This window comes from Mesocricetus auratus, unplaced genomic scaffold, assembly GCF_017639785.1.
Source record: "Mesocricetus auratus isolate SY011 unplaced genomic scaffold, BCM_Maur_2.0 Super-Scaffold_100015, whole genome shotgun sequence".
Lineage (NCBI taxonomy): Eukaryota > Metazoa > Chordata > Mammalia > Rodentia > Cricetidae > Mesocricetus > Mesocricetus auratus.
Genome location: NW_024429198.1, coordinates 28,767,723 through 28,788,155, shown reverse-complemented (window position 1 = coordinate 28,788,155; position 20,433 = coordinate 28,767,723). Strand labels below are relative to the sequence as shown.

At 46.4% G+C, this 20,433-nt stretch overlaps 1 protein-coding gene across 1 annotated transcript in view; it reads left to right on the top strand.

Moving 5' to 3' along the window:
- Window positions 1-20,433, top strand: part of Adamts16 (ADAM metallopeptidase with thrombospondin type 1 motif 16) — a 106,313-nt gene that overhangs the window by 82,318 nt on the left and 3,562 nt on the right. Inside the window, exons 19-21 of the mRNA XM_013125086.3 lie at window positions 12,181-12,382; window positions 12,522-12,716; window positions 14,731-14,955. Of these exons, the coding sequence (XP_012980540.2) occupies window positions 12,181-12,382; window positions 12,522-12,716; window positions 14,731-14,955 (622 nt within the window). The remainder of the gene's footprint in view (window positions 1-12,180; window positions 12,383-12,521; window positions 12,717-14,730; window positions 14,956-20,433) is intronic.

Genomic DNA, 20,433 nt, shown 5'->3' with positions numbered 1-20,433 from the left:
GTTTCACTGTGAATTATTCTATGACTAAATAGGGGCCATCCTTAGCTCTGATACTGCATTGTGTCTTGCAATCTGTTTTATGTGGGTGAACATTATGGAGCCAGCGTCATGTCCCCTTTGTTTGTTCAGGTTGTTGCACCCCAGTTCTCTTTATTTTTAAATGGCTGTGCATGTTCCTTGAGTGGGTATTGATTTGATCAAATGAAGGATATTTTTTATGTATGAATTTAATCTATTTGTATGAACTGTGGCTATTAGTGAGGTCACTTTGGATCTACATGTTTACTGTATTTTCCATCTACTGCACATTTCTTTTTGTGTCTCCCACTTCCTGCCACATCTTAGCAGTCATATTCAGAATGTATATATTGGGTTTTTTTTACTGTTAAAAGCATTTTTGAAAATTTCATATTTCACCCTTCCAGCTCCTCCAATATCTCCCCTAATGACTTGTTTCATAGTTTTCATTAACATTTTCTAAGAACTGAAGCTACATTGGGTTGACTTGTTCAGACATTTAGTTAATGAACCACCTGTAAATAAACAGTTCTTCTCAAGCATCTTCCCTTACAGTGTGAGGGTCTACAAGAAAAGAGTAATTGATGACTTTTCATTACGTGGCCATGACACTTTTGACAAGCATTAATAAGGTGACTGAACCTTAGCTTTTCTCATCCTTTGTCCTCCTCCTGTCAGTGTGATGTGAAGATTGAAGTGCTTCATGAGGGGGATGCTTCCGAAGAATGATAAAGACACTGTAGCATCAATATTTAGCTAGTGTCCTGGTCAATGTTGGTTTTATTACTGTCAAGAGACACCATGACCACAGCAACGCTTATAAGAGAGAACATTTAACTGAGGCTTGCTTAACTTTTAGAGATTTAGTCCATTAGCAGGGAGCATGGCAGCATGCAGGTAGACATGGCACTGGAGAAGTTGAGAGTTCTATATCTGTATCCACAGGCATCAGGAAATGAGACACACTGTGCCTGGCTTGGGCTTTTGAAACCTCAAAGCCCACCCTAGTGACACGCTTCCTCCATGCCTACTCCAATAAGGCCACACCTCCTAATCCTACTCAAGTGGTACCCCTCCCTAATGACTAAGCATTCAAATATATGAGCCTGTGGGAGCCATTCTTATTCAAACCTCCACTGCTAGCTAGATGTAATGCCTAAAGTGTTACATTATTAGATCAAAGGTGTTACGCAATTAGATCATCTAATGATATTAGCAAGGTTTTCAAGGGCTGCTTGATGGTGAAGAATCCAGTCAGTGGGTACGTAAGAGTTCCTAATAAAGAAAGAAAGAAACTAATTTGCATGTGTCCTGAGATGAATGAAAGCATCTGAAGAGGCGGTTTCCATGGAGACAGGAAATTATGCCATTACTGTCTTACCTGCCCTATAGGTTTAGTTCCTTGATTATCAGTCTCTTCACACAGGAAGACCTGCTTCCTGGAAAAATGGAATTATCCAAGCTTTCTCAGAAAAATGACAGTTCTGACTTTTAAATCTGATCACACACTGTCTATCGACAGAATGGCCCACAGTCCCCAAGCTCTTCACTCTCAGCTCCCTACTTGACAGCTGCCTGAAAGTTTTAGCAAGGAGACTGATGGATCGTGAGAAACCCTGAAACTCAGATGCTACTGTCACTGTGTAGCAGCCACAGTAACTACTCCTGGGTCTGCTGGTGGTGGTGGTGGTGGTGGTGGTGACCAACACTTTCAATGCTCACACCCATGCCCCACCATCCAGCTCTGATTGATGACCCTCAATTTTTATATGAAACAAGCAACTACAATGCTCAGGGGGTTTTTTCTTAGAATTTTTCTTTCCCTGAAGGTAACATGGACTAGTTCTGAGACTGGCATGTCCCTGTTACTATCCCTCTGCATGCCTTGTTGCAGAGGACTGTGACTGAGACTCAGGGAGGGTGTGGGCTGATTTTGCACAATATGCCAGGAGGCTGGGGTTTGAGTCTGAGAGCAAACACATCCAATCTGCTTCTTTGGTTTCTGTCTGGAAACTCATTGTATTTATGGCAATTTGTGGTTCCTCAGTCGCCACAACTCTAACACAGAATGAGAATGACTCTAACTAGAGCTTGCCAGATTAACTCCTGAAAGTGTCCCCACTGGCCATATTTCCATGTCTCAAGGACTGAAGGACTATGCTCGAGGCTCCCCAAGTCCAGATGCACTGGACACAGAACATTGAGATGTACTCAAGAACCTGGAGTGGATCCCTTCTGTATGAACATCCAATAAACCATGAGATAGAGTGTCGGAGAAGCCTGCAACAGAATGACTGATGCCACCATGTTCAGGTCTTTGTGGTAAAAGGAAGACACACAGCACACAGAAGGGAAGCTCTGTCTCTAGGATGGTATAAGCTCCCGATACTCTTTCTATAGAACATTCTGGAAAAGGAGCCGAGCACCATAGTCAGTGAATCCTCTGCGCCTCAAAACTGCACTTTGCACCTTGAGAGGCAAGCAAAGCTTTCTCCTGTGGGAGATCATACATGACAGAAGAGACAAGTGCACCTGAGTCCTCCATGAAGTGTGTCATGTCCGTGCTAGACACCTCAGCTTTCCCAGAGCCACTGATGCATCACCTTCTGGAGAAGAATGGCATCTTAGAGGCTAGAAGTCAGGATGGCTGGGATGACCAGGAGGACCTGTGATGGACAGAGAAGGACACTGCATCACTGCTCTGAGACCAGCTGAAAAGGAAGTTCTGAGGTCTCTGTTCCTCATTCACAGTCAGCCATAAAGAGCCACACACAACTCTCACCTAGAACAACAAAGTCTGCATGTGCTGTTTGTAAAACAGACAGGTGACAGAAAGTGCAAGTGTACAACAAGGGTAGTCGAGGCACAGGATGCCTGCCAATGAGCATGCCTGGGCTACTTTAGAGCTGGACCACAGAGAACACTTACTCATGTAGACTGCTTCTCTCTGGCTCATTGGCCAGCCTTGTAAAAGTCTGGGTTTTGCAGCAGCAAGTATAATACAGGAGGGAGGAACGGAGCTACACTATTCCCCTTTCTGCCCCTACCACTTCCGGATGCATGAGCTTGACCACCATGGCCTGGGTAGCTGTAGCCAAGCTTCCCAGAATCTCTGGGCCTCAGTTTCCCCACCCGAAAAAAAATGGATTCAATGTCCCCTCCTCCCTGAGGTATTAGGAAAGTTAATGTAGCTCAGAACTCCACCTGGCATTTGGCTCTAAGTTGGCTGGCTGTAACTTAATGGGATTCACTGTGAGGTGCAGTGTGTTCTTTAATATTTGTCATGGGAATGTCAATATTTGGTATAAGGGACTTACGTGAGACTTATGTTGTCTTAAGGTTGGCACCTACTACCCTGGCATTCTTTGTCCTCTTCTCAAAGTACTGTGGTCAAAGTGTATCTTGTGAGATGTCTCAGCTGCTGTTTGTAGCTAAGTTCAATCCTTTCGTTCATCAGCAGAATTAATTAAATCATAAGGGTAAACTTTGACTCTGTGGGCCCAATGCAACTATACGGTTCCGGTTATGGCTGTAGGTGATGTGGTGGGGACTTCTCTGCTTCCCAAATGGATCACTAAACTAAGCCTTTTATTATCTGACCCTTTTAGTAGCGTATTTGCCTTCCCCAGGCCAGGTGACAACATCCCACAGTGAGTGACTTCATAGAAAGCATTGTGTTTGTGTCACCTTTTATTGAAGACAAAATGTTCCTTTTACCCAAGCCTTAGATGCTAGGCTGCTCAGCAAAACCTCCTGGGCATCTTTTAGGGTGGTTTAGACAATGGGTCCATTAGCGGATTCATCTTCTGAACAATTTAGGTGGTATCTTTCCTCAGTTAGGGACATGAACGCTCTCAAGGGATAAAGCATATTAGATATGGAATCGTCACATTGTCACACCTATGTATCATGCAAGCTCATTTTGTATTGATGGTTTTCACCTAGGGACATTCCCTAACTTGCAAATCAGATGCCTGGGGAGGTCTGTGCCTATGGGTGTGAACATGAACAGGAGGAAGAAAGACTTCACCTCTTTGGGAGTACCCAATGGTGCTATCTAAAAGCAACATGAAATGTCCCAGGGTTCTCATTTATTTGACTCAGTGGGCCTCTGCAGCTTCTTCTGGGAGCTGTTCAAGTACTTGGTTATGTTTTCTATATGAAGCACAGGATTAATGAGAGCTATACATGGGCATTTCTTTCCTATGCTCACTCATGAGCTCTGGGACATTCTTCCAGCAGAGATGGAGGGCACTTTTGCGGATCGTTCTGGTATTTATACTTCACTGTACTCCACTTTAGAAATGCATCACTGCCCCTGGTTTTCTTTACTTGGATTACAGCTTTCCTCATTCATTCTTCTTTCCCCTCCTCTCACTTGTAGAATTTTGAAATTTACAATATTGGCAAAAGACTGAATATTCCTGCAGGATCTCAGCATCATGGTCTCTTTATTACTTTATATTAATAAGTGATGGGAAAACAATAAGGTGTCATACAACCAGTGTTGAAGTCTCTGGTTATTTTTGGCTTTAAAATAATTCATATTGATTGACCATGCTTTTAATGATCTTTCACAGATTTTTTTCCAAAAGCATGCATGTAAGTAATGCTGTAGAAAACAGTTTTGTCTCCTTGTTTGTGTGTTGAAGGTGTGGGTGTAATGATTTCACTTAACCCAAGATAAATGATAAATGGTTGTTTATTGGGGGAACGCTTACACAGAAAAATATAAAGAACCCCAAGAGTGCTTCTCTGCCCTTCCTACTGGTTCGACTGACCCAAGAGAAAATACTGAGAAAAAATTAGCTTTCCTCTTTCTGCTTCCCCTCGCCTGAAGCCCCGCCCAAAGGAGTGTGGCCACCATTACAGGTTCACTGGCAAGACCACTATGATTCCCCTTTCAGTATAAAGAAGAAGGTTTTAAGCCTGATGCAAAGAGTATATACAGTGATAACAAATGTCAAGTATATTCCAGGAAAAGGAAAGATAAACATACACAAATTAAAACAACTACCAGTGAGAGCAACACTGGCAGTAGATATATACTACATGTTCAGTGTACAGTGTGTTAAGTTGATAGGGCACTGGGTTTATTGAGTCCTGTGTACCAAGTGGGAGCATAATTATTTTTTTGAATAAGGATTAAGGAGCAGAGGTCAAGGGAAGGCTGAACAAGAGAGGATGGATGCCTCTATGAGAATGGCAGCTCAGGGTTCAGCAGCACCTGCTGTGTGCCAGCTTCTGTTGTAAACACTGCATGAGAGGGAGGATGTTAGGATGAACTCTGGTCTACAGACAACGATACAGATACTGATGTTCATGGTTTTCCAAGGGCCTTCCAAGGATGAGGAGCCAAGATAAGATGCCAGACATCCTGACCTGGGGCCACTTTTCTCTCCCACATCACACTGCCTCGGTGGTCAGAACCCAGTAAAAGGGGAGCAATGTAGCCAAGGTCAGGAGCGAAGACAGGCATTGGTTAGCACAATCCTGTTGGCACATGATTACAAGGTGGTGGATTCTGCATCTATAGGAAAAACCGAGTTCTGCCCAGCTTGAGTTCACTGTGGCAAGCACAAAAGGAAATTGTGAGGGCCACCATGATGCTTCCCACCCAGCAACTTCATGTTCGTGTTCGGTTGGTGGAGGCTGCCAATTTGTGAGACTGTGTGTTTTCTTCAACCTGTGAGTTTCACAAACGTGATGATGAAGTAGACAATTCTGGGGCATGCATTCTGTGGACAGTCAGCGTAAGCCACGTAAGTGAGTAACCAGCGCCTCACCTACAGTCACAGCGGTGTCCAGAGGGCAGACCATCTCCAGTGGCACTGTCCCTGCTGTTCCCTCCCACAGACACACAGCTCTTCTCTAGAAGCCTTCCAGTCAGTCTCCCCACCACCATTTTCTAGAATCCCAAATCCCATCTAAGGCCTCAACTCCCCACAGTCCTATACAGCCACTCTCTTATCCTCTCCAATCCTTGGTTCTCTAAGATTTTCTCTGCCACACTGAGTTTTTTTCTCTCATGCGGTCACGTAGGAGGCCCATGACACCCATCTTAACACTCACAATTCTAAATGTGGCTGTCATTCCCATGGGCATTTTCAAAGTCTATCTGGCTAAGAATCTTGCCTGGTCCATAGGCAAGGGCCCCTGGGCTCCTCTGAGGATGGCATCTACTCAGCTAAATAAAGTGAAGGCATGAAATGGCATGAAGCCTCACAGATGGGGTGAGAAGCTTTGCTGGGGAGCAGGATGGTGGCTGTGGTTTAGGAGATAGTGGCCAGGGTCCCGCTGTCATGCAGGGTCCTGCATGGGTAGCAGGGGTTGAGAAGGGCCACTGGCTGTTGAATGAAGTTGCTCGTGAGCAGGGAGTCTGCAGGGTGGGCCAGGAGTCATCAAGACAAGGTCTGTTCACTGACTGGATTTCAAAAATTGGTGAATTCACAAGAGAGCCAGAGGTCTTGGATATTTATTTTCACTTGAGATCCATAACTGTGTCATTTGCCAAGTTTTTTAACCAATGGCCCAACCCTTTTGATAAACAAAGATTGACCTGCAAGCTCAGAGCACATGGTTTGTAGTTTGAGTTTCTGAAATGAGTGACTTTGCCCCGCTCATCTCAGTGCGAACCCAATTCAGATTATATTTTATTTTTCTCTGTATTTTACTTTTTCCTCAGCCACACCTAACATGACAGCAGTCCCGCTTGATGACTGGTCTTTACTGAGTCACTCCTGAGATTCAAGTTCATTTTTTTAGAAACAAGTCTCTTTTTTCATACTCAAGTTTCACAAAGTTACACCAAACCTAATTACATTACATCGCTCCAGTGACAAGACCAGTTGGCATAAACAAGTTTTAAAGGCTGACGCAGCAGGGTGGATGGAACCCAAGAGGCAACAGTGAAAGCAAGGGCTGTGGGCATCCAAAGGCAAGCTTGGCATCTCTAGGATGGTGCTTCAGAGGTGAGCAGGGCTGGAGCGCTCCCTTGAGGGTGAGGAGTCACTCGGTGTGAGCACACACCAGCTTCTAATGAGGCCAGTGTGAGCTCATGGGCAGGGAGGAGACCACCCAGGCCACATGGTTGACATCTTGGGAAGAATACAGCAGGCACAGGGAACCACCAGGACAGAAAAACATCTGAGTGGTTCTCTACTAAGAGAAGAACACAAGAGAGTATGGTGAGAGCCTGCCAGTTAGGAAGTGCTTATGGGCTTTGGTGCAGGGTGGTATAAGTACAGTGTGGGTAACCTGGGCCAGTCCTCAGCTGTGAACATCCCACTATCTCAGCCTGCATGTCCAAGCACAGGCTGAAAAGACACCTACCTTTGCCTCTCATGAACAAGAAAGTCCCCCACTTCCCAAAGTGGATTATCTCGGAGGCTTGGAGTAATGAGCTATTGGAAACAATTTCCCCTAAACTTCCCAGGTGGCTTTGCTTCAACACGGGAAAGCCTTCTTCCAGCACAGCCCAAAGGATGGCTAGGTTCCTGGAGGACATCCTAAGCAAATGATATTGCAGAACCAAATGCCCAAGGAGTAGCTTCCTCCTCTGCAATAGACCAAGGAGAGTTGCTGCTACAAAGTGAAATTTGAACACAGGAAGCCCTAGGTTATTTCCAACAAAACATGGACCTCAGTTTTGTCTGAGGACAGAGCCTGGGACTGAGGCCACCGCCTGCTCCTGCTTCAGCTCACAAATGCATTGGCCAACAGACCTCTTAGGCTAAACTTCCTCAGAGACAGAGCTTTTAAACAGAAGTTACTTCTGCGGCCCTACCAGGATCAAACACGTACCCTCCTCCTCCCATTCCTGGTGGAATCTGCATGGAGGACAGATTCCCCAGCAACCATGACTCCACCTTCATTCAGGAACTAAGCAGTCCTTCTAAGGTGCCATGGTAAGTTTACTGTAACCACCCTGTGTTCTGCAGAAAGAAGTTCTCAGATGGACGCTTACTGGTTGGAACCTGGGTGAAATGAGACCATCCAGAACACAGGGGTGAGCTTGTTGTTTGTGTCTCTCCCAGAAGTCTCCTTTCCCTGTGTAAATGAAGCTCTGCGGTTCTTACTGATTATTTGTAAAGTAATATGCAATGACAGGACAGTAGGAGAAGAAAATCTGGTAAAAGTAGCATTTTGGCCTCTGGTAAGTGAACCTTTACAAGCCTATGGCTCCTCATGGTTTATAAAATTAACATCACAGGGACTCCTTCGGAGCAAGCTTTTGATGTCTGGCTTTGCACACTTCAGCAGAGAAATCCAGCATCTAGACATGAAAACAATTCTGGGCCTGTGTCTGGCTCATTATAAATCTCCCCTTCAGCTCTACAGAGGAAAAAGAGTGGTCCAACTTTCTGAGGCTAAAGAAAATGAAGTAACTGCTAAGTGGAAATCCTCAAGGTGCCAGGGAGGACTTGGCTTCCAGCACTTGCCCCTTGCCAGCTGTTTGTCAGGAGTGGGCTTTCTGTTCTGACCTAGAGAGCAGAGCTGAACACTGCGTGAACTCCTAGAAGGACGTGTCACAGGAAACTTAGAAGGTACTGACCATCGGTGTATGTCCATCATCCGTGTAAACCACCCTTGGTGGACGAGGTTGGAGCACGTGCACCCACCAAGCTGCACCCTGCCTTCTGAGCCTCGGTTCTTACTTCGTGTTAAAAGGGACTGAAGATTCTGGGTTCATTGTTCAAGAAACCACAAGTGCCAAAGACTCCAACCATCTGCCATGCCTGCTCACCCGGTCTGAGTCTCACACTTGAGCATCTGGTTACCTGACAGGCCCGCTGGCTCCTGCACATCTGGAACGTCTGTGAGGCTGGTGTGGAGAGATGGTAACAAAAATGCTCTTTGGCAGAGAGAGCAATCCTAAATTCTCATCAACTGAGAAGAAGGGAGATCTATCTACAGGTCCTTGGCCACCTGCCTCCTTCCATGTCCTCCGTGCACAAGCCTCAGCCGGTTTTGTCCTATGGAAAGATCAGCTGCTTCAGAGTGCCCATGTTTACCACTAAATGGGATTTGTTATATCTAAAACATTGCATTTGAAAAGGGTGGCAGATCTCAGGTGGCTTACACATGAAGGTGAGGCTTATGTGGCTTCAGAGCCTGGCTAGCATCCATTCTCTCAGACCACAGAAGCAGCTGGAAGCTGGTAAAGGCTGAGTGTGTTTGTGCACTGGGTGGGAGGTGTCACGGAGCTCATTAGGGCTCACTTGCAAATGATGGCTTAATAAGAAGGAACCTGAGGGTTGAGGCAGATGCTGTTCTGTGTGAAAGCCCGGTTGCAAAAGACTCGCCTGTGGGTAAATGCTAGAGCCTCCAGACCAGCTCTGTTCTCTGTGATATCATCTGTCAGGTGATGTCTGCCTCTGCTCACATAACTATCATCACGACTCCTTACAGTGCTGTGACTGGGATTTGTGTGTTCATTCATTCCCCTAAAGCATCCCCTGAGAGTTCACTAGAAAACATGGAACACAATGCCTGACCTTCAAATGCCAACGAAGCCAACAGACAACAGGATGAAGTTATATGTTAGTTTTGGCTTTAAAACTGGGCTGGACAAGGGGGTAAATTTAATTGAGATACATCTAATACGTGGTGTGTCGATCAGTGCTCTGTTATTGTAACAATGCTGGGGATGAGCCAACTAAATAGGAGAAAAGTTCATTTTGATTTACACTTTTGTAGGTTTCCATAGCTTGTTACCCTGTTGCATGGGAAAGTGGGGAAACATTGCATCATGGCAGAAATGAGAAGCTGAGAAACTGCTGCCTTATAGGGACCGGGAAGCAGATGAGAGTTCAGAGGGCCTGGAGTCTCAGCATCTCTTCCAAGGGCATGTCCCAGTGACCCAACTCCCTGTCACAAGACCCTACATCGAACTTTTACTGCACATCAGAATAGCATCAAGGGCTGGCACCAAGTCTTTAACACCCTGGCCTTTGAGGAACTGTCCTGATCCAAACCTTGGTAGCTGTTGATCAGTCCAGATATGTAATGTAGATGATCCCAAGAAACACAACTTACAATCTGAGAGAAAGCAACTCTCTGTACGACTCACAGCCACAGTGAGATCCACACATGGAGGCCCCGTGAGGAAGCATATCCTGTCTGGGAACACTGACTGCCTGAGGAATGGCAGCCTTCTTGTTTTCACCCGTAGACACAGGCAAATTAAACAAAGCAGTCATTGCTGTGGTTCCTGATCAGCTGCTGAACAAGGCTTGCTTCTGCATGGGGAACCCTCCCTCAGGTGGCAGCAGAGGAACAGTGTGGGCTGTCACTCTTTTCTAAGCTGTAGTGAAGGCATTTCCCTGAGCTCTCTCTGTGAAGCAAAACAGACACTTGGCACTCGCAGAAGCAATCTGTGTGATCTCTCTTCAGAAGGCTTTTCTTAATGACTGGCAGTTAAGGGAGATGGGTAGAGAAGGGATCAACACAGTTGGAGTGCCTTGGGATGGTGGAGACAGGAGACTCAGGGAGGAGGTGTGGAAAGCCTGCAGGCAGCCAAGATCTCTTTCACAGCCCCAGTGTGGACACCAATTACCGTTTATAAGGCTGCAGGGCTGCAAGCAAACATAAGAAATGGGAAAATATAAAGACAACAAGAAAGCGTACAGAGGTGGCCAAAGACCAGCGAAGAGGATCCAAGTGCAGAGTATCACGCCACAGCAGCAGACAACAGTCCCTCCCCAGAAGGATGTGCCATTCAGTTGTTTAGCGTGTAATAAAACACACTCATCTTGTTGATACCAAGAATCTGGTGTTCCCACAGTTGACATGGGACCAGTTGCTAAAGACCTTATGCATTTTTTTATACATTTCAAAATTACAGGCTTTTGACAATATATTGCAACATGTAATAGAATCTTTTCAGGAACAAAACAGCATAAGGTTTCTCCAAAGCAGAACTAAGAGCAAATACCCTGATGCTACTGAGTTTGCAGGCAGTGTGGAACTCAGAGTGGGGAATTCCCTTTCTCTTCCAGGAAGTGTCATCAACTTCCTCCCCTCTCAGATTTACCATCTTAGTCTCAAGACTGTCAAAGGAGGCCCAAACTGGACCATGGAGATGGCTTGATGGACAAAATTCCCCACTGCAGTGTGTGTGTGTGTGTGTGTGTGTGTCCTCACAGTCGCTGTACGGGTTAAACATCATGGCCACACTGCAGTGTGTGTCCTCACAGCTCCTGCACTGGATGACCAGCATGGCCACACTACAGTGTGGCCCCTGTATGACTGAGAATTATGGCCATGTTAAAGTGTGTGTCCTCACGGTCCCTGTAAAGAACAGTGTGCAGAAACTAGAAAGACAATGGCATATCACAACATCCTATCAACAGGGTACAGCAAGCCCTGAGTGACTACAGACGAAGTCAAATTGAATCTGAATTATCCAACTGCTAAATAATAGGAAAGACAGAGGCACAGCACTGAAATTTCAGTAATGGGGTGGTGGTAGCAGGCTGTATGAACTACAGAAGATGAGGAAGTAGTTCCTGTCACCAACTGGAAGTCAGTCAGTCCTTTGAGAACTTCATTTATTCATACAATGTATTTTGAGCATGTTCCCCACCGCCCTCACCATCTCTTCCATATCTCATCCCCATACACACATATTAAATACCATAAGGTGTTAGTATCATAATGGTATTGTGACTCCGTTTTTAAAAACACAAAGAATTTGGATTTTCAAGGAATGCACATAGAAATAATTGTCTGGAATTTGCACACAGACGTTACTTGAAACAGCTGCACCCGAATTTTGCATGCAGTGTTACATAGGATAAGGTCTGGTGTTAATGACTGTTGAAGCTGGGTGGGTGCAAGCCTTTTATTTAGGATATGATTGGAGTTTTACATTTTCATAAAAATAATGTTTAGCTTAGAGGGAGATTAGAGATATGTTCCGATGTGGGTTATTTGCAAATACAGAGAAACCAGACTCCCCCTTAAAGGTTGGGGGACACATCGAGCCCTAGTGACAAGGGCACAAATGGCCTTCCTATGAGAACTGGGACTGGGAAGGATGGCATTTGTGTCAGGTGTCACTGGAAAACCACGGGCTGCTTATCCACACAGACATGTCTATTGACTTGGAGCCATGACACCATCCCTACCTTCACTATGGGCTTCTGTGTCCCCTACCAGCTGGTCTGTAGGAAACTGGAGCACGTGTAGCCGGACATGTGGAGGGGGCACTCAGAGCAGGCCTGTGCAGTGCACACGGAGGGCACACTACCGTGAAGAGCCCATCTCAGCCAACCTGTGTCCACAGCCTGCACCCTCCAGCCACCAAGCCTGCAATTCACAAAGCTGTCCACCTGCTTGGAGCACCGGGCCCTGGGCAGAGGTAACCAGGCGGGTCTGAGAAGGGGTGGTGACTGGACCGCACACTGTGGAATACCATATCTGAGCCCTGGGACATGCAGCCAGTCCTGAAAATTTTCCTGCCTGTGCTGAAAGTTTTGCTCACTTGCTCTCTTGTACAGTGCTCACGGACCTGTGGGAAGGGGTGGAGGAAGAGAGCAGTGTCCTGCAAGAGTACAAACCCGTCAGCCAGAGCCCAGCTGCTGCACGACGCTGCCTGCTCTGCAGAATCCAAGCCTAGGACCCACGAAGTCTGCCTGCTCAAACGTTGCCACAAGCACAAGAAACTACAGTGGCTGGTGTCTGCCTGGTCCCAGGTATGCTCATCAGATCCCCTCAGAATGGGGTCAGCCTCTTCTCTCCAAACCGCCTGCTTCTGCCTCCTCTACCTACACTGTGTCTTCTCACACTGTCCGAGTTCAGTTTCCGATGCTTCGAGTCAGTCACCTCTCTCAGTCATAGCCTCAGATCACCTGCTTCACTGGCATCCATGCCAATCTCCCGTAACATCCAGTCCCCCCTCACAATGACACTGGTAACTGAAGAATAGTGGTACCCTTTTCCAAGCCTTGTGCAGATCAGGAAGAAGATGTGTTAATTCAGAAAGCGCAGAACCCATTTCTGAAGATGGTCTCCATGGGCAGTCAACTCATGTTTGCAGAAACGTCTGATGCTGAACCGCTCGCTGGTTGTATAGCCAGTGACAGCATGGATGGCTGTGAAGAGCAGGCACATCCTCACTCATACTGATTGGAGATGCCCAGACACCACAGGAGAACTAATCAAGGACATCTGAGTGCAGAGGTTTCTTGACTAACTTTGGACTAGGTGAGCCCAAGAGGGCCTCAGAAATCTTTCCACACTAGTCAAGGATGTACTGTTCCCCCAAGACTACACCTCCACCTTCCCATGACAGCTGGGAAAGAAAGCCCCTAACTGTTTCAACTCATGCTTGTCAGGGCAGGGCCAAAGGCACCCTATTTCTCCCCACACCTCGGGTAGTACTTTGTTTAGGAAGGAGGATGACCCCCCCAGGGCTTTGAATCTTCCTGAGACCCTGTCTGTCTCTGAAAACAAAGTGCAGCTTTGTCACTGGGTAGAGTAAGCTTGCCACTGCTAGTCAAGTGTTCGGGTTTGCTTTAACCCAGAGCAGATGAGTAAGCGGCTCTGGATGGATTTCCACCTCTATTGGAAAAGCCGAATCGATTGGGCAAACCTCTGGAGCTGTTGCACATGTAGACAGGCTGATTAGTCTATGGACTCTGTCCAGGGAGATTTTTTTTGGTGGGGGGGGGGTTTCAAGACAGAGTTTCTCTGTGTAGCTTTGTAGACCAGACTGACCTCAAACTCACAGGGATCTGCCTGCCTCTGCCTCCCAGGTGCTGGGATTAAAGGTGTGTGCCACCACTGCCCACCTAGGAAAAATAGTCCTGATGTGGAATTTAAAGCACTACACATGCAGGTGTTCGAGCATACACACAGAGATGTATATACATATATATATACATATACATATACATATACATATACATATACATATACAGGTATATATACACATGGACACACATGAACATACACAGAGAATATGTTTATTCGCACACAGTGATGCTGTCTCTCTCTCTCTGTCTCACACACACACACACACACACACACACACGTACAGACTTACATATACCAGAGCTTCTCTGTGTGCCACACTCAATAGGCAGCTTAGCATAGTCTTCCAATGGGGACTCTGTCCGAGCTTGGCATACATCCCAAAGGAAACAAATGCTCTCACCCCCATGCCTGGTTACTTCTTTTCCAGGAGCCACTCACATCTCTAGGGAAGGTTTCTGAACCCTGGAATACTCTAGGGGTCCATATTGTGGGTGCAGGGGAGGTGTGGGGGCGATATGGACAGCTGTGATTCACTACATCTCTTCGTTCTTAATATTTCTCTAATGTCGCTATCAGTGACAGCCCGACATTTAAATTTCTCAGTAAGTGTCCTCAGAATCAGTCCCACGAGGTTTCCTTCCGCACCACTGCTATTTATCAGCCACAATGCCATGCTTCTATGATCGGCTGTTTGTAGTTTCGTTTTGAGACAGGGTCGTACATCCTCCCGCTTTAGCGTCACAAGTGCTGGGAGTTACGTTGACACAGCATGCAACCTCAGATCCTCTATGTTGCCTTTAATGTTGGATATTATAAATGCCTTTTTTTAAATGCCAAGGCCCAAGCTACGTACTGTCTATATGTATATGTAAGTGTTAAAGCTGGTATCTCCAGGGAACACTTTGTCTGTTTAGTTCACGCGAAGGCCCTTTTTGGTCCTCTTCTGCACAGTGCTCAGTGACATGTGAGAGGGGGAAGCAGCAGAGAGTTCTCAGGTGTGCCGAGAAGTACGTCTCTGGAAAGTACCGAGAGCTGGCCGCCAAGAAGTGCTTGCATCTGCCAAAGCCAGACCTGGAACTGGAACGGACCTGTGGCCCATTTCCTTGCCCCAAGCACCCTCCATATCACGCCGCAGGCCCCCCAAGAGGCAGCTGGTTTGCCTCACCATGGTCTCAGGTAAGACATAGATGCTGGTGACTGGTTCACATTGGTAAGGGGTAACTCCCTGTTGGGGTAGACTCCCTGAAGTTCATTGGGTCCTCCTGGCTTTTCTCTCCCACATGTGGGTGGCCCCTCAAGGATGGGTGTGGCATGCAGAGAATGGTCTCCACATGTTGCTGAACCTTATTGGGCCCCTGTGCACCACTGCAAATGTTTATGCTATCAAGTGTAAGGAAATGTAATACTCTTGGTAAAACCCGGGCAGAGATTCCCCAGAGATGGGTGTGAACGGAAAAACTATGAGATCCATAAAAAAATCAGCAGTGGTTACTTTATAGCTAACCTAGTGGCTATGAAAATAAGATGGAGGTTTTCATGTCGTGTCTGGGCCCCTGGAGCATAGCCTGGACTGAGGGTATACAGGGTCCCTCTAGGACAGTGGTTCTCAATCTCCCTAAAGCTGTGACCTCTTAACACAGTTCCCTGTGTTGTGGTGACCCCAACCATAAAGTTGTTGCCATTGCTTCTTCACATCTGAAATTTTGCTACTGTTGTGAATCATATTATAAACATATGACATGCAGATGGTCTTAGGTGACCTCTGAGAAAAGGTTGTTTGAACCTCAAAAGGGTCACAACCCACCAGTTGAGAACCACTGCTCTAGGGACTTTTGGCATCTTCACACTCTCCTCCTTACATTCTTCCTCACCTCTACTGGGACTGTCTTGACTTGCCTTCTCTCCTTGTCTTGGTTCTCCTTGACTTCCCAGCACATAGTCTCATGGGCTTCTGTTTCTCTGGTCCTGGTCTCTGGACGTCCATCATTCATCCTTTCTCACTGCCTGGTATCGGTGTTGCCAGATTGGGTGAATTCAGACCCTACAACTGCTGAGTCCTACATGCAACTGATGTACCTCCAGCCCCGTGCTCAGGAAAGTTTTATGTTTCTCTGTTCTAGTAGCCAGAGAGAAGCACACATCTCAAGCTCCCCAACCCCAACGCCTTCAGGATCTATTTCCTCTAGCTAGGCGCAACCTCTTAAAACATCCACAGCCTCCAAAAACAGTGCCACCTGCTGAAAAGCCACCTGTTGAAACACCTGAATCCATAAGAGTGAGGATGTTTCACATTCAAACCTCATTTGGTGACTACAGTTAACTTCTCAGCCTGATGACCACCCCCAGTTGCATGACTAGTGGATCTTTTAATGTAGTATATTTATGAGGATTTAAAAGCTAGGCAAAGTCACTGTTCACTACAGGCAAAGCAAAACAGTGTCAGTCTTCACACTTTGTCCTGGGGAGGAAAATGACCATAGGAATAGGTGTGTGGTCAAAGTCTAAGAACTAGACAGGTCTTGTGGTCATGTGACCCAAGTGACTAGTAGAGTTGACCAACCCAGATGGTCCTTGCCATCAGTGACCAACTCTCTACAGCCTGGATCTGTTCTCTTGGAGTGTATAAAGTTTTATCAATACTTTACTTAAACCCAAACCTAAAACCCAGCGTACATTTTCAATAGCTTTGGTAGGTCCAAAATGCCTAATATGTGTCAACTGACTAAGTTTTATATCCACTGTGATTCACTTACTGTTTCAATACTATAACCTTTATAGCACAAGCAATAGCTCATGTGTATATTTGCCATAAGCGTGAGTACCCTTGACCTTGCGCATAAACTGTGGAATTTTTTCTCATTGGAAAAGTTTCAGGTAGTAATGGATGGCCTGTGACTGACTGACCCGCCACTGCAGACAGATTTATTCTTGTCCAAGTTGAAGGACATTGTGGTGATTTGATATCTGGGGTCTCTTCAGACTCAAATAGCTTTGTTTATCCTCTCATTTCATGGTGCACCATGGAATACGGTTGACCTGAAATCATTTCAGTCATGTACGCTGAGGGTCTGGTAGTTCCCATGCTGTGGGGTCTGTGAACAGCTTAAATGTGATCACCTGTCACACTCTTCTCACTTCGCATGTCAGAGATAAGTGTGTCAAAAGTTGGCAGAGAATGACTCTACAGATTATTTGGGAAGGACCCTGACTATGAGGGGTCAGCACCTGTGTCACAGATGACACTGTTGGCTTCCATAGAAGTAAGGCCATTGAGATGCAATCCCATTTTACATAGCATCAGCCTGTAATCTCGATGACCCTGGGAAACACTCTGGTTTTGGAGAAGACAGCACATTAAGGGACAGACTTAATGCTGCCTCTCAATAGAGGTTCTGAGAAGTGAGGTGGTAGAATGGAAACCCGGGTTCCCAGAATTGGTGTGTGTTTCTGTATCTATTGTCCTCTGGGCTTGAGGGCTGAGCTTTGCACTGGGTGAAGTCCAAGGTCTCCATCTCCGTGGTCCTACAAGTTTGATGGAACCCAGCAGCTAAACATCCATCCTTACTGAGAGAGTATTAACTACCATGCTCCAGAAAGACCATTGTTACAAAGGGGCAGTTTTTCTCTTACTATATTCAAAGGACCCTGAAGCAGATGCTATCATTTGAGATGCACCTGCTTAATTTCACCACTGATGGAGTGAATAATCCTCCTTGCCACTCACCTAGCATCACCTGATTCAGAAGTGTTCTGAAGTCTGAGGGACAGGAATGGAGACAGTTTTGAGTGAGAAGTGTTCAGCGAATGTCTTCTGTTAGCCTGTCTCAATAGGACTAGAAACAACACCATCGGCAGTCTCCCTGAGGTTGTGGGTTTAGTGAGGTGGTCTTCTTATTGACGAAGGGGATGTGCCAAAACTAGACAAGATAATCCCATCCAAAAACTGCAAGAGGACCCCACTTGCTGTACCCTAGAGAGGATCATCTTCCTGGACACAGTGGTGGCTCCTTGTCACATCCAATTTCTAGAACTGGGCAAAGTCTTTACAAGAGTTCTTGGGTAGTGATCTGTTATAGGGGGTTCTCCAAGTGCTTCTACTATGAGAGCCACAAATCTGACATGAACCCACCGATCCAGGAGGCTTGTAAGGTGTCTGCAGTAGGTGGCTGTGTGGACAGTCAGCTGGTCCAGCGCAGATGTAGGTAACCAAGCAGCAGGGGGTGTATTCCATGAACAGATTGCTCAACAGAATTCCTAAGAAACTACAGGAAGATGACAAAGCTTTGGGGTTCTAGGCTCTACTTGGACATTCTTTTTCTCAAAGATATTGTCATTGGCTTGCCTGTAGCAAGAATCCAACTGAGCCTGCTGGCCTCTGCTCTGCTGTCTCCATGCCTTCTCCTGACCCCTGCTGCCTCTATGCCTCCCAGACCTCCAGCTACCTGCTCTTGGGAGCTCCAGGTGCCTCTTATTTGTTTGTAAATGGAAGACCCAATAAGAACTCTGTGATTTTTAAATCCTAAACATACAGCTAAGTTTAAAGCCACTGTGTTTGCATAATTGATAAACAATTTCCATACTTTCCCTTCCTGGAAAGAAAAAGAAGACACAATTTTTAGGCTTCATAATTTCTTTTCATCTCCTTGTGTATTGCAATCTTTATCAATTTAAAACATTTCCAAAGTTTGGAGCTGAATGTCTTTTCTGTTCTAGCCCAATGTGGAAAAATGCAAATGCTGAGAAATTGAGAGACATTTTCTTACATAAATATGTTTTTCCCCTCATGGGGAATTCTCAGACTCTCTAAACCAGAGCTGCTGAATCACCAGGGATGGTGCCAAGTCTGAAGCAGGGAAGGGTGGGAGACTGGGAGGTGAAGTTGCCAGCGCTGGCACTGCTGAGGCTCCAACTGCTGCTGGCTCTGCCCGGCTTAGGACCACACTTTGACGAGCAACTTCTTCAAGAACCCTGAGGCCAGGTGCTGAGTCACTGATATCCATCTCTGAGCCTTGAGTACCTAGAACATTACCAGTTACAGGAGTGATGAGTGATTAGTGTGTGTTCATTAAAGGAATCCATGGCAAAGCACACCAAACCGCTCATGACTGGTTTTGCAACTGTGAAGTGTGTCCAATCTGTGGGCCTCAGCCAGCAGAAGACAGCTGTGACCGCAGCCCAACTCGGAATCATAAACTTATGTCAGACATTACATTTTTATAGTCTTTGTTTTGGTAGCTCGATTACATGGTTCTCAAGGGTGAGCCCTGTAGAAGATGCTACGTAGCTGTCTTGTCACCCTGAGTAGCTGTGTTATACGGTTGAACAAAACTCACTGTCACACTGAGTAGACTCCTCAGCTGAACAGGGACAAGTTCAGCTTGAAGGATGAATGGCAGATGGATAGAAATGGCTGCGGGCGTCCCCAGTGAGACCAAGTCCATTGGCTGGCTTGGTTCCTTTCACCCACACCCCAAGAGCTCTCCATAGTCCATGAGTGGAGTGGGGGGTCTGACGTGCACAAAGGGCTGAATTGAATTTTTACAGCACGTCAGAGATATGACACGCAGTGGGAAACATCTGCTGACCCATCTGGCCCTGGCGATTCAGAAATGAGACAATGTGCATCTGCCCAATGCATTGTTTGTCCTGGTTGCCATAGTTACAAGTTGAAACTGAGCTGTGGGTGAATTTCACTAATTCTGATCTTGAAGTAAAGGAGTACATTTCTAGGAAATGTTCCAGACACGGGCTCCAGGCCTGACCACTCTTTATCCGATGAGGAAGAAATAAGGAAAGCAATTCCTGCAGCCTGAGAATCCCAGTACTCTGTGGGTCCAATGTCTCTCCTCACTGGAGGTGGCAAGGTGATTCATTCAGTGTGACACTGGACCCAGGTCCCAGTGAATCTGAGGTCACTCTGAATGCTCTGATGGTGGCAGGCGGCAAGGACAAGTTCAGCATCCAGTCGGCTGATACTGGCATGCTGCTTTAGCAACTGAGTTGGTCCTTGCCCGATGCTCCGGTTCCCTGCATTCGGATTCTTCCAGTATTGAAAGTGTGGGTGAGCAGCATGAGTAAGTCGTGCATGTCCCAATTTTTCAGAGAATAATTCCTGCAAGTTAAGCAACTGTTCGGTTTGTCTGCTGCACGCCAGGACATCCCAGCTGAGAACTGACCTCATCTTCCAGGTGTCCCTTTAATTGCTCACATTCTTAACATTCTTGAGCCCCCCATCTTGCCTAAACACAGCTTCTAAAATCCAGTCTAGACTTGGGCTGTTTCCCTTCTTGGATAGATTAATCTCCATGGGCCCATGGAAGTCCCTCTGTCAGTCTAGTTGCTTATCCTTACATTGTTGCACACAGTTAGTGTCAGATGGTTCCTATGCATTTTCCGTGGAGTGCTCACCTTGACAGCTAGTGAACAGATCTATTTAGCTCTCGCTCCACTTCCCCTGTGTTACTGCTGCTCAGGATGCTGAGATAGAATGCCCTAACTCAAAGAGCTCCTGACTGGCATGCTGACCCAGGCATAGGAGTCCTGAACCTGGGGTCCAAAATGGTCTGGCTTTAACACCCCTGAGACTCCCCAGGCTTCTCAATGAAGGTGCCATCTTGTTCCAAAAGGCACTGCCCTTCAAGCCGTGAGAAAGTA